The 14,802-nt window shown below is 34.7% G+C and overlaps 1 protein-coding gene across 2 annotated transcripts; it reads left to right on the plus strand.

Annotated features, from left to right (window-relative positions):
• The first annotated feature begins 2,948 nt into the window (after window positions 1-2,948).
• Window positions 2,949-13,605, plus strand: LOC142607921 (WD repeat-containing protein 26 homolog). Of its 2 annotated transcripts, none has more exons than XM_075779588.1 (5): window positions 2,949-3,136; window positions 4,120-4,945; window positions 6,310-6,411; window positions 11,256-11,885; window positions 12,948-13,605. In XM_075779588.1, the coding sequence occupies exons 2-5, from the start codon at window positions 4,148-4,150 to the stop codon at window positions 13,164-13,166; spliced, it is 1,749 nt and encodes a 582-aa protein (XP_075635703.1). In that variant the 5' UTR covers window positions 2,949-3,136; window positions 4,120-4,147; the 3' UTR covers window positions 13,167-13,605. The 2 variants fall into 2 exon arrangements, with proteins under 2 accessions (XP_075635703.1, XP_075635704.1); XM_075779589.1 differs by having other exon boundaries at window positions 4,161-4,945; window positions 12,948-13,486.
• The last annotated feature ends 1,197 nt before the right edge of the window (window positions 13,606-14,802 follow it).

A 14,802-nucleotide genomic window follows, 5' to 3' on the forward strand; every position in this document is an offset into this window, starting at 1 on the left:
CAAATACATAATATACAATTGCCTTCTACGTGGTTTTCTTACCAAATATTTGTCCATAATTCTAGCAAAAGAATAAACAATAAAATATAAGTTCATTTGAAATATTAATAAAATTATTAATTATTATTGTTTAGTTGTTTCATTAATTTGTTTGTCTTTTATAAATTATAATTTATTATAAACTTGCTTGAGAATTTGCTTGAGTCAGCACCAAAAGAGAACCTCTAATGGTCCTCACTTAGAGTTGACTAGAGTTAGCGAGGAAGCACAAGACACCTCATTTAGTGTGCCCTACCAATGTTGTAACCATGTCATAATGGCATTGTATAGATTGTTTTATGTTATAATTTTTTAGAAATTGTCCGTGTCACCATGTCTTACCCGTACCTGTGTCTGTGCTTGTGCTTCTTAGCACCAAACCAATGAGAGAATTTCAAGAGAAATTTTATTCATAATCAGAATAATCCTTCTCCATAACCGTATGAGTACATTATTGTGCTTATCTAGACTACCAAACCTACGGGAAAACCTTAATTCTAATTGACTTAAGAAACTTAATTCTAAATAACTCGAGAAATCCCAATTTGGTAAAAGTACCCTAGACTTTAGAAATTTAAATAACAATACTAATAAACCTAATTGAACTACTAAGATATACAATAAAAATGCAATTACTAACTTCCAAAATTAAAATATATCTTTTTTTCTATTTCCACATCTTTCTTCCTTAGAAGAAACTTGACCTCGAGTTTGAAAGTGTTGAAGGATCAAAATTTTAAACACGTAACACTTACTTCACTTTAGGAATCACCTTTGGGAGCTAGGTTTATGAGAACTAGTTTGTTCAAGTGACATCAGTGGCTAGAGTTTGTGTTGGCTAAGTTTATGAGAACTAGGTTTGATGGTGGTGGTTTGAATTTAAGTTGAAAGCTTGGCTGTAATGGCTTTTTGATGGGTAGAAAGAAACAAAAATTTAAGAACCGAAAATGAAGGATAAATAGCCTAGGAGTCAACAGCTAGCGCGCTTAGAGTCAACATCAAGCAAAAGAAAACCTATAGGAGTCAGTAGACCATTGGGACAATTTCAAGAGAAATTTTGTTCATTAGCAAAATAATCCATCTCCATAGGAAGACCTTATTGTGCTTATGTAGACTAATATACCCTAATTCTAACTTACACAGAAAAACCCTAATTCTAAATGACTTCGAGAATCCCATTTATTGAAATACAAAAATACTCTACTCAAATTAAATGACAATACCAAAAAAACTTAATTAAACTACCACGACCTAAAATAAAATACAATTGACCAATCACCTCACCGTTGGAGGTGAGATGGTAACTCCTCATGCACAAACTACATGGAGGTTCATGGCAAAGGGATCTTGTGTATATATATATCTGTGGTTTACTCCCTAGGGGTTCAAAGAGCCATGCCTTGGCTAGGCTCCATGTCATCCAAAAAAATAAGGTCAATAACATTAATATATATATATATATCTTACCATCTCAAAATAGATATCTCTTTGCATTTTCCCAATTAGTAAATCTAAAATGTGAGGATAGAACCGTCAAATGTGAGAAAAAAATTAAGAAACCAATAAATTCAATAAAAGTGCTGTTAGAACTGATGATAAAACTATATAATGTGAGGATGAAACTGTCAAATGTAAGAAAAAAAAATGAATTACCAAATTTGACAAAAGAACAGTCACATGTGATTTTTGAACTACATAATATGAATATGAAATTGTCAAATATAATGTTTTGATAATCTGATATAGTAAGTTGCCTAGTAATAGGTACCGTACATTTTTTTTTTTGGATACCATAAAATTACCCTAAGTTAAAGTAGAGGAACAAGTTTTTGAAGTGTATAACTATAAAGCGTATAATAATTAGTTTATTAAAATAGCAAATCCTTTACATCACACGGAGGATAAGGAAAAATCAACAGATTCCGCAGCCATGTAATGCATCATCGAAATTCCAGTCTAGTATGTTTGTAGCTGTGGGGTTGAGTTTTAATTAATACTAGTAGTAACCAGCACGGCAAGATATCACATACTCACACACACGCGTGACACGCCCTCTGTGTTTGTCCTTTTTGATTTGCAAAATACTCAAGAGACAATCACGCACTGTTTCACACACAGAGTGGCATTTTAGTCATCATCACATGGGAGTTGTGTTGGGAAAAATCTTTACCGAGGTGGTCTCAAAAAAAAAAAAAAAAAAAAAAGTTTCACTTAGGCATTCACAACTACAAATTTTATTTTATTTTATTTTACCATATCAAAAAATTACTTTATCAATTATACCATATTATTTTATAATATTTTTAACATCTCAATTTTTATTTTACAATATAACACATTAAAATAATATTTCTACACAATAAAATAATATATTCTAATAGTTGAAAGCAATTCAAAGAGTGAGAGTTGAGAAGTCTATCATAGAGGAGAGAGAATAAAATAGATTAAAAAAATAAATACAATAGTCTAGAGTGCCATCATAAAAAAAGGATGATGTAGCAGTATTGGAAAATTTTTTACCATTTTTTATTTTAAAAATTTTGGATGTGGGAGATTTTTAAAATACAAATACTAAATAAAGGCAACATATAACATTTAGTATTTTGGATGCGTATGTTCTTACCCATGAGACCCACGTCAATAAGACCAAATTAGTCTTATGAGATCGTTTTAGGAGATACTTTTCTCAGTGTGTTGGCATTCAAAGCCCCATCCCCTCCCTTCCCTTCAGTCACTCTCTGCCAAAACTCAAAAGCAAAAAATACTATTAAAATTAAAAGATACTGCTTCACTTATTGGATTTTATTTTTATTATTATAGTATAAGTAAATAATGTAACATTTCATCCATATCTACTACTCTCTCTCTCTCTCTCTCTCTCTCTCTCTCTATATATATATATATGTCACTCTTCTCTGTGCATGACTTTCGGTGGTGCTTTTGGCCTTCCAACCTTCTTTTAATTTGTGTGCAACTACTACCTCTTCCTTCTCTTTCTCCGTACGCCATTCTATTTTCACTTTACATTTCTTTCCTCTTCTTCTTCTTCTTCTTGGAGGAATCTCTAATTGTTATCCATCACAATTTTGTTTTCTAGGTGAGAAATCTTCCACCTTTTTTTTATTTTTTTACTTCTACTGTTAATCTTCATTGTTACTGGATGTGTTTGATTTGATTCTTGCTGCACTTGTTTCAATTGTTAACAACTCTTCTATGTACTTATGTTCTGTTCTCTTAGCATTATATCTTTTTATGTCCATTGAATTTGCATATAGTGTATTTCGGTTTCTTCATAATCATTTTTTTTTTCATTCATGCCAGAAAAGCTGGGACCAAAATCATCTTCTTTTTTTAAAGTTACTTGTGAAAATTATTCACTCCCTCTTGGTTGGATTAGGAAGCTGGAGGGTTGGTGGTGCTTTTCAATTTGATCATGGGAATTTTTACTTACTTATATCTACAGCTCTTTTTTTGATTAATATACTCACACCATAACAAAATACTTTTATGTTATATAATAATACTAGGTGATTGCATTTCCTATTTCTAAGACTGCCTTTTACTTGCCATTTCATTTTATCTTTTTCTAAAAATAAAAAAAAAATTATTCATCATGATGATGGAAATGGTAGAATTTTTCATTTATAAATTTTCTAGTTTAGCTGGATAAGCCTTTAATTTCGTCAAAGTTGAGCCTTTCAATTTTGTGAAAGAAGTCGTTGTGTTGAAATAATGACAGTTGGCTCCTTGAGGTAGTCTCTGCAAGGATTTTTTGGCTTTGTGCTTCTGATTGCATTCAGTTGTGACCTGTGAAAGATGAATATTGCTTCTGATCTTGTTGCTTTCTTCTTATTATTGTTATTCTCAATATTTTTTACCCTTTTGGAAGATATTTGTTATTAACCATATACATATTCAACCAAATCATTGCATTCGTTTTCCTTCATCTGTTTGCATTTTATTAAACCTTCTCCATCACTTTCTTTTTAAAAGATAGATTTCATTCCGGAAGTTTTTAGAATAAATTTTTTCTGAGTAAGATGCTTCTCCTATTGAAGTCCATTCCTTTATGACTTGTAGAATATATATGGGCTAAGTTGAGTATTTCATGGGAGGTATAGGCGACAATGAACCCCCGTTGAAACGTCCAAAAGTTCCCTTGGGAGATTCAAATAGCTTCTCAGGAGACTCATTTCTTACACAGTCTGTCGCTTGCTCTTTGGGAGATATGATGGCTAGGCCTCTACCCTCCCAAGGGGATGAAGAAACGTTTTTTTCAAAAGGAGTCATCAAAAGATCCGAATTCATCAAAATTATAACTAGAGCATTATATTCGCTTGGATATGATAAGAGTGGGGCCCTTTTAGAGGAAGAATCAGGAATACCATTGCGCGCTTCAGTGGTTAATTTGCTTATGCAGCAAGTGAGGGATGGAAAATGGAATGAATCTGTGGCCACACTGCATACAATTGGGGGTTTAGATGAAACAACTGTAAAATCAGCATCTTTCCTGATGTTGGAGCAGAAGTTCCTTGAACTTGTGAGAATTGATGAAGTGACTGATGCTTTAGATACTCTTAGGAATGAAATTGTCCCTCTTTGTGTCAATGTGAGCCGAGTTCATGAGCTTACTGCCTGCATTGTCTCTCCTTCATGGAGTGCAATTCTTGGGCTTTCCAGCCATGATACTGATGTTGCAAGGTCACGGTCAAAGATTTTGGAGAAACTACAGAAGCTACTCCCTGCGGCAGTCATGATACCTGAAAAAAGGTTAGAACATCTAGTTGAGCAAGCTCTTGATGTGCAACGAGATGCTTGTGTGTTTCACAACACCCTGGATGGTGATTTGTCTTTGTATTTGGATCATCATTGTGGGAGAAGGCAGATTCCTTCTCAAACGTTACAGGTTAGAGTGCCATTGAATATGTGGATCTTTGCTTCTTTGAGTGTATGTGTGTATTTTTTACTCCCTTGGATGTTTCATTGGCCAACAAACAATATAACTCTTACGCATTATTTGTTGAGCATATTAAAGATAATGCAGTTGTTGATTTGTTGAGATGGTTTATTTATCAAAAGTGGCAGGACACATGAATGAAGAATGAACTTTTGATTTGTTTTCCCCAACTATATCATGTGGCATCTCTAGAATAAAAACTGTTCTTTCCTGTATTCAGAATTGCTGGCATTTTTTAATTTTTAAAATGTTAGTATGTTGGTTGGAGAAGGGTAGCTTTTTAATGACTTCTGTGTTGCATTAGTGTGGAGCTAACTGCTATTACTGTAGTTTTTCATGTCTGACAAAATGTCATGACAGAGGAGCCTATAACATCCACTGAGGCATGTTGGGATTTTGACACCACCTTAGCCCAGCAACGTGGCATGAGATATTGGAAAATGAAGTTTTAGTTGACTTTGTCGGCATCGTTACTTCTATAATCTTCTTCTTCTTCTTCTTCTTCTTCTTCTTCTTATTTATTTATTTTTTTTTTTTAAATTTTTTATGAGAGTAAATAATGTAATGATTTTGAATTTTAGTAGTGAAGGTCCATTGGTTTTCATTTTAAGTGCCCAAATATTTTTGAAGTAACTGGAACATGTTTGGGAGTCAGATGAAATTACACAAGTATAATTTATTGCTATTTTGCAAATTTTTGTCTAAAAAATTGAATAATTTGATATTATTTAGTAAGCAATGACATTCTTTATTTCTTTTTTCTTTTTTAATGAAACCTTAAATGTCAGCCGCAGTCTCTCAAGAAGGTTGCTGTAAATAAAGGTCCTTAGTTTTTTTGAGAGACCTTCAACATACTTACAGCAACCTGTTTGAGACTGAATGTCCTTCGTTTTTAGTTGTGCTCATATTTGGAATACTGAATACTGAACATCCTTGATTTTAATTGTTTTCAAATTTTCTTCAGCATACTAATATAATTATCATTTTCTGTTTTGGATACTGTTATCTTGATAAAATCATATTATCCCCTTATCTTGCATGTTTGTGTCAATTTTAATTTCCTTTGTTAGGTTGTTAATCATAATCCCATTGTAAATCATCACTACCTGGGCATTGCCATTGCAGCCATCATCACTGTGATTGTTACACTTATCAGTATCGACTTATATTACTTGTTGAATTTAAGCTGCCTATGCAATCTATTTGTGATTTTGTCTTGTGTACCTGAAATGGACTGCAAATTTGCTGTTATGAGTTCTTCACCAATTACTTGGGTGAGTCAATTTGAAAATTTTACTTGTTGAATTTAACAGGTACTGCAAGCACATACGGATGAAGTTTGGTTTTTGGAATTTTCACATAATGGGAAATATCTTGCGTCATCATCAAAAGATCAATCAGCAATTATATGGGAGGTAACTTTATGATTTTCTTAATAAATATTGGCTTTTAACCATTGCCACAGAATAAAATAACCTTTTTTTATAATTAAATAACTAAACCGGTCAATCTCTCAGGCTCTCTCTCCCTCTCTAATTTGTTGTTAGTTGCATCAAGTATCAGCATTCAGGCCTATCTCTTTGAATTGGTTAGGGATGATCTTACTAGATTGGTTCACGATTAAGTCCTTTGCTATATGCTTTTTGCAAATGATAAAATTTTAGTGGATGAAACTATACCTAGAATTAATGTCAAGTTAGAAATTTGGAGATGTCTTTTAGCTAAGTAGGACTAAAACAAAGTACATGGAATGTAAGTTTAATAAAAGTAGAAACAAAGATGAAGTGATTGTAAGACTTGATGATCAAGAGATACTAAAGAGTATGTGCTTTTGATATATTAGATCAATCGTTCATAAAGATGGAGAGATTATGATGAATTATAGGTTAAGAGCATGGTAGATGAATGGAAAAGCACGTTAGGAGTATTGTATGATTGTAAAATATACCAATTAATTTAAAAATAAAATTTTAGAAGACTGACGACCAATTCTGCTTTATGGTACTGAATTTTGGGTTATTAAGAATCTAACTTGCTTATAACATGTGTGTAATTGAAATAAAAATGTTAAAAATGGATAAGTGGAAATACAAGATAGGATTTGAAATAAATAAATTCACAAGACGGGTGACCCCTAATGATTGAAAGATAAGATAGGGTCACTTGAGATGGTTTGGTAAGGTAAAGAGGAGATCGATTAATGCAGTGAGGAAAAGAGAGTTGATTTAAGTTGAAGGACAAAAAAAAGTAGGAAATACTTAAAGTAAAACTTGTAGAGGTACTAACAAAGAACTTGTCAATTAGGAATGTGACAGAGTATGGTTTGGATAGGATAGCATGATAGGGAAATTATACTTTACCCCCTCTAAACTATACCCACTTTTACATTTACACCCTAAACTATGAGAATGCACACTTACCCCCTTAAACTATTCACACTTTACATCCCACTGTTAAGTTAGCTGTTAACTTGGATAAAAATTACACGTGCAAGTCACATGACTTTTTCACAAGTGGCATCCAATTAAAAGACTGAATTGTCCCCATCATTAATCTCTTAAAATGGAATAGGTCCCTCACGTGTTCTCTAGAATTCACTCCCTTCCATCCTTGTGTCTTCTTCCTCAATTCCTTTGCACAAGAGTCTAAAATGGCTGATATAAGAAATGGTCTGGTCAAGTAAAATGCTTCTAAAGGTAGCCTGACAATCTACCATGCACACCAATCCACAAATAAAAGAAGCTCCATCAAGAAGCTTATAACGTGCAATTATAGTGTGCAAAAAGTCCAAGATCAAACTAAAGAAACCATGAACACTTCTCATTAATACAATCAACTGAAATATTACCCAAGAGCACAGGCATTAATATGATGAGTGTAGCTAGGGGGATTCACTATTATATTTTCTTAGTCTTCAAAGAAGATTGAGCAAAATACAAACATAAATAACTATAACTACTATGATAACTACTACAGCGGCAAACTTGCCTTTGTTTCCTGCTTCTTCTCCCAAGAATTGCAAGCCAGTAAGCAGTCACTGCAAAAGCCTCATCAGTTTTTACAGTAACACTAGGCATGTCATCATCAGTTATTGGATTTAACGTGATTTCTGTATTGCTCTCTTCACCTCCTCTGGATGAAAGAATGTACCCAGTCATCCCATCATTATCATTCCAATCATGAAGCAATGGTATATACCAAATGAATCCTATAGAACAAAATGATTCTCTAAGTATACTAACCAAGCTGTGCTGTGCAATACATCATTGCAATGATATCATATAGAGAACTCAAATTTGCAAGTGTGAGTGGGGTAGGAGGAACCGAGGAAGAACACGTGAGGACTGAAGGGAGTGAATTCTAGAGAACCCGTGAGGGACCTGTGCTGTTTTAAAGATTAAAGATGGGGGCAATTTGGTCTTTTAATTGGATGCCACTTATACAAAAGTCACATGACTTGCACGTGAGTGTAAATTTCCGTACAAGTTAAACAGCTAACTAAATGGTAGGGTACAAAGTGTGAAGGGGGTAATAATTAGGGGTAAGTGTGCATTCTCATAGTTTAGGGGATAAAGTGTAATTTTCCCTAGAATGACGGAACAAAATATGTGTCTGATTTTGAGTTCATTGATATTCTTTCACCTCTTATTGGCTGGGATACCATGCAGCACTGATCTGGTGTGTGGATTCTGCCTCTGTATGCATTATGGTGAATGAAATGCTCTTTTTTCCTGAGTGATTTCCTATGAATCATGGCCCGGACACGGATATGGGCACAGGCATAGATACGAGTATGACATGGTGACACCACAATTTTTGAAAAATTAGGACACGGATACGGCAACGATACGTATATTAATTAGTTATTAAATTTATTTTTATTTTTAAATATTGTTAAGCATTTATTTTTTTTATTCATATAATGTTAAACATATATCAATTTAAGAGTAATAAAGGATAATAAAATAAATTCATGACTAATATATGATGTTTAGAAATTAGAATACAAAACAAGAATACGATCTAAAAGAGTTGTTAAATTACCAATTCTCTGAAAAGTTTAAGTTTTTAGGAAATGGTGAATTTAGTCTCTTAATCATAATTCTAAGACTCCCCCTCACGTGTGGGCTCAAACTCCCTTTTAACACGTGAGACCCATTTTTAATGGGAGGTAGAGTGAAGATAGAGATCGAACTCAGGATCTCCTACTCTAATACTATGTCAAATTACCGATTTTCTCAAAAACTTAAACTATTAGAAAATGGTGAATTTAGTCACTCAACTATAATTTTAATAAGTGTAAATAAAAGATAACTAGATAAGTGTGGGGTAAGATTGTTTAAAATATGCTCTTGGGCCTTGGGCCGGGTTCGGGGTATTAGTTTTTTCCGAGTAGAGCCTTAAAGCCCACGAGTGGGTTATTGGTAAAAAGGTTAGAGTTGTTGGTAAAACGGTTAGAGGGACTTGTTCGAGGAGGGACATCTCCTCGGCTAGGTCAGGTAAAGTTTGGGAGATATACTAAGATGTTCAGAAGGAGATTCTAGTAGGTCTGGAGTATGATGATGTGTTCTACAAGGGAGCAGAAAGGAAAAATGGATAGGAAATATCTTGAAAAAAGCTGCTATCACCGCATTAAAGGCTCTACACCTACCTCTCTGGCCGCATTAATGGGGAAATGACCTCTGAACGGTAGTGACTAGCTTTACAGCTATTGTTTGAAGACTTCAAGAGGGTGGCGGATGGGACAAGTATCTAATTGGGTAATTTGTGCTACACGTGGAAGATGAAGGGAAGAAGAAGAGTGATATAAAAGAACGAAAAGGGCATTAGAGCGGGGGATCAAACAAAAAAGAGAGAAAGAAAGGACTGTACACGTCACCTTCAATTTTAATCGATTGTTTGAAGAAGGAAAGGCAATACAAGTCATTCCAGGCTTACGTTCGAGGAGAATTTCTGTTATTTTTATCTATTGATTGTGTAGATAGAGGCAATCTAGCCCACCTATCTGTTTTCCAATATCCATAAAACCTAGGTTTCAAGCTCACACTCTACAAATTTGATTGTATAAGGCTTTTTGGGCCTGAACCCATTACGCAGTTGGGTTCGGGTACAAATTGTGCACTTACAATAAGTGTTCAAGATTAAAACCAAAAAGAAATAAGAAATTAGTGTCCTCTTGTGTCCTGCAATACATGGCTGGGACATGGGTGCAAAAGTTTCCAACACCAGTCCCGTGTCTGACACGGGTACAACACCCCAAGTGATGTGTCCTTGCTTTCTAGGTGATTTCTTTATTGTTACTTATGTAAGAAAATAAAAATGAAAACAAGATTGATTGGAATTTGCTCTAACCTGGCAATGCATTGCATGAAAGCTTGGAATTCAACATAGAAATTAACGAAATAGAATCAGGTCCATGTATAACTTGCTTTCTGAGATGATTACAGTACTCTTTCCACAGTTCCACTGCCCTTCAGTTCAGTCACTGCTAGAAAACAATGAATTTATTCATATTCCATTGGAATGTGAATGTCATATCACCTTCTCAAATGAGGCACTGTTTTGGAGGCATTCCCAGTATAACCTCCTTGATGTTTTGCAACAGCCACTCTGTGGCTTTCTTACCATGAACATCGATCTCATGAATCCTTCAACTTGTTCGTAGATTTGAAGTGTGAAAACTGAGCCCTCTCTTCTAGGATGAGTTGAAAGGCCTTTTATTCAATATAGAAATTGCACACCCCACCCATGGAAGATTGCTAAACTATGAAATCTCTGGCTAATTCAGGGTAGCCGTATAACTTTGATGGATATATCTGTAACTTGTATCTGGAGAGGTAAAAATAAATGTAATTTATATATTGATCTGCAATTTTGCAGCAGGAGGTTCTTTAAAGTGATTGGTATAAGTGCTTGATGATAAGTGGAACCTAAGTTTTAAATCTTAGGGAAGTACATAACATAATAGAGCCTCTAATGCGATAAAGGACTAGCTTAAGTAGATTTCCTTGGAGGACAGTTATTTGGATCAAACATAATTAGCCAAGGATGGCTGGAATATTCTAATTAGGCTCAACTTTTCCCCCCTTTCCTTTTTGTTGAGGCATCAGACTGTCAGACATGGCTTGTTGCACTGTTTATTGTAGTAATCTACTCGTTTCTGTTTCTTTAATGTCATCATCCCCATTATATATCAAATATCAAATATATTATTTCAAAGTATTCTCTCTTAAATGATTGAGAAAATTTACTCTTTTAGGTTAAAGAGGATGGCCGTGTTTCATTGAAGCATGTACTAACTGGTCACCAAAAGCCGGTGTTGATGGTTTCATGGGGCCCGGGTGATCATCAGCTGCTCACATGTGGACTGGAGGAGGTCATCAGACGCTGGGATGTCGCTACAGGGGAATGTCTCCATATTTATGAGAAAAATGGTGTTGCCCTGGTTTCCTGTGGATGGTTTCCCGATGGTAGGGGGATATTCTCTGGTATGACTGACAAAAGTATCTGCCTGTGGGATTTGGATGGAAGAGAGCTGGAATGTTGGAAGGGGCAGCATACACTCAGGATATCAGACATGGCTGTGACTGATGATGGAAAGAGGATCATAAGCATTTGCAGGGAAAAAGCAATACTGTTGCTTGACAGGGAGGCAAAATTTAACAGACTGATTGAAGAGGAGGAAGTAATCACTTCATTCTCTTTGTCAAAGGACAACAGATTGCTACTGGTCAATCTTACAAACCAAGAAATTCATCTTTGGAGCATAGAGGGTGATCTGAAGGTCGTGGCCAAATACAAAGGTCACAAGCGTGCCCGATTTGTCATTAGATCTTGTTTTGGTGGATTTGAGCAAGCCTTTGTTGCAAGTGGGAGCGAGGATTCCCAGGTAATCTTCATTGAAGCCGAGTTATTTGATGAGAATAAGGATCTTCTAGTAATAACTATAAACAAAATTTATAATTTTTCTACCTTTCATCTTATAATTTTATGTGCAAATTGTGATCTGTTGGTTTGTGCAACCTGACTCATTTTTAATTCAACTAGACTGTTAAGAAGTTACAGTTCTCTAGAAGAGGTATATCCAAGGATGGTGTGTGAGTGTTATGAAGTTGTATGTGTTATTTATGACACGTCCAGTAGTCTTTGGGTTGAATGACATCTCCTGCCCTATCAAACAAGGATTGGACACTTATATCATAGATTAAATCCTATTTGAGTGCATTAGTTGTGTAAAAGGAGCTCCCCCGCCCTGCTGCCCGCGGGGGGGGGGGGGGGAGAGAGAGAGAGAGAGAGAAGAAATGCTAGACAGCTACACCTCTAAAAATGTAAACTAGGGATCCTTCCAATCATTTCATCATTTCTTTTATTGTTTTATCTTTTGCTTAATTAGGAGTCCCTTTAGAAACATCTCATCATGATATCATTGTCGTTGTCATTAATTGTATGAGAATTTGTGACCCATGATCATAAAAGTTATGTTCTTATGGTAGACTCCCTGACAAATTTTCATCAATTCATATACTACAGAAGTAATTGGAAATGCATCAAGCAATCTTAAACCAGCCAAATTTTAAGCATACCTCCATTTTGTTATTGGCTTTGAAAATTAGAGCCTCATATACATGATGACCATGATTAAAATCTTGCTGGCTATACTTCAAATGGGACAATTGATCCACAGTTGTCAGTTAAGAATTGACAGTTTTGATTTGGGTGTATGATAGACCACAATAGTTTGTACTGAACTCTGTCTGATATTGTAGACGTGTATGAAAGAACTTGGAAGTGCGTGCTTATTCCTTTTCATTCACTCCACGTATAAGATGGCTTACCCCCCCCCCCCCCCCCCCCTCTCTCTCTCTCCTCCCTCCAAAAAAATAGGATAAAAAAGGAAAGAAAGAAGGCGGTACTTCGAGTTTAATTTGAGGTCCGCCATTTTTCATTGCAGGTCTATATATGGCTAAGAGGTTCTGGGGAGCTCCTACTGGCACTGCCTGGGCATTCTGGAGCTGTTAATTGTGTGAGCTGGAATCCTACAAATCTTCACATGTTGGCTTCAGCGAGTGATGACTGTACCATTCGAATATGGGGTTTAGATCAGCTCAGTCTGAGAGACAGAATCTCACAGAGCAATGACACCACTCACTACTCTAATGGACGAACTTGAATGATTTCCTATACATAAAATATTCATTGCCATTTATTGTATTTTTACAATCTTAAATTCTTGTAGAGGGTGGAATAACAATAAACATTAACATAACAACAAAAGGATTACAAGAATCAGCTACCAGAGTAACTGGTGCCCAACCAAGTCACCTCTAAAGGCTAATTGTATTTGGCTAAAGTTAGAAGCCAAAACCCATTGCCGTAGCTTGTGAGTTGCTGTATTTGCACTTTTCCTTGCATTCGTTAAGCTATGACAGCTTATTTCCGTAGTTGACCACATTGACTAAAGGCTCAATAAGATACAATTTTATTTTTCAAAAGCTTATATCAAGCTCATATCAAGCTTATTAGTTATTACCAAGCTCATTAACTAGCCTAAACTCGACTTGTGTTTTTATTGATTTATTGAGACATTGTTCATGAACATATGTTTTTTTTGCATTAGCTTAGCTCGTTTATAAACAAAAAACATGAATGCACTTCTTATCAAGCCAAGTTTGAATTGTTTATAAATGATTTGGTTCATTTACACTCTTAAAATTTGACCATTTAGTCATCCTCTTGTTAGCTTGCTCAATCTTTCTACATGTCATGCATAGTTACCTAGGATAGCTTATGGTCTAATGTAAAGGGGTAATAGTACCACCAAATTTACATTTGAGTTAGACTAATTAATATTTTTAGTATAGGGAACAATAAACCATCCTTGAACAAAAAATCCCTTGAGAGAATCAAATAGCATCCTTGGAGACTCACCTCTTACATAGTTTGTAGTTGTCTCTTTGGGAGACTTGATGACTAGGCCTTTAGGAGTTGTTAAAAGTCTTTTCTTGTCAAATAAAGGATATGAGGTTTGATTTACATCTGCATTGAAAACTGGTGTCTTAATTTGATGATAAAAAACAATCATCAAAAGTAGACGTTATAGATTAATAATTTATCATATATATATAAAAGAGGAGTCATCAAAATATTATAATTAATCCAAATTTTTAGGGCATTATATTTGGATAATATCATAATGGTGAGTGAACCGTGAAATGCTTCTGTTTTTTAGGTAATTTATTAATTTTTATTTTTGTAAGGGAGTGAAAATGAATAAAAGATTGATAAAAAATTTGCTCTACCCTCATAATGCATTGCAAGAAAGCTTGGAGTTCAACATAAAAGTTAACGAAATGAAGTTGCACTTGAAGTGAGATCTAAACTCATTGAAATAGTTGGCCATGCTTGACTTCTTATCATGTGAGCCTGAACTGGATCACTTGAACCTATACAACATGCATTCTTGGGTTATTTTTGGACTTCATTTGATATTATGAACATGATGTTGGGTTAGGTTAGACATGGGCTCTTTATCAAGTAAAAAAACTTCATATACAAAAAAAAGTTTAGCCATGGGCTGAGGCATTGTATAATATAATATAAAATAACGATATTTTGGAATTAAATATATGGTTCAGCGACCTTTTTTTATTTTTCCTCAGGACTCGTGGGAGTGGCACGACATTATTGGACAATTCATATCATGTCAACACTATTTTGGTTTTTTTTTTTTGAGAAAATGTCAGCACTATTTTATAAAGTAAGAGAAATGGGTGTTGCACCAAGTTTATTTAAAAGCCCACAGAAAC

Source organism: Castanea sativa, chromosome 8 (genome assembly GCF_040712315.1).
Source record: "Castanea sativa cultivar Marrone di Chiusa Pesio chromosome 8, ASM4071231v1".
NCBI lineage: Eukaryota > Viridiplantae > Streptophyta > Magnoliopsida > Fagales > Fagaceae > Castanea > Castanea sativa.

Bases quoted from the DNA above. Each gene is read 5' to 3' on its own strand.
- LOC142607921 (XM_075779588.1), top strand. From the start codon at position 4,148: ATGGGAGGTATAGGCGACAATGAACCCCCGTTGAAACGTCCAAAAGTT. The intron at 4,946-6,309 runs GTTAGAGTGCCA...TGAATTTAACAG, and splicing joins TTCCTTCTCAAACGTTACAG to GTACTGCAAGCACATACGGA. The intron at 6,412-11,255 runs GTAACTTTATGA...TTACTCTTTTAG, and splicing joins AATCAGCAATTATATGGGAG to GTTAAAGAGGATGGCCGTGT.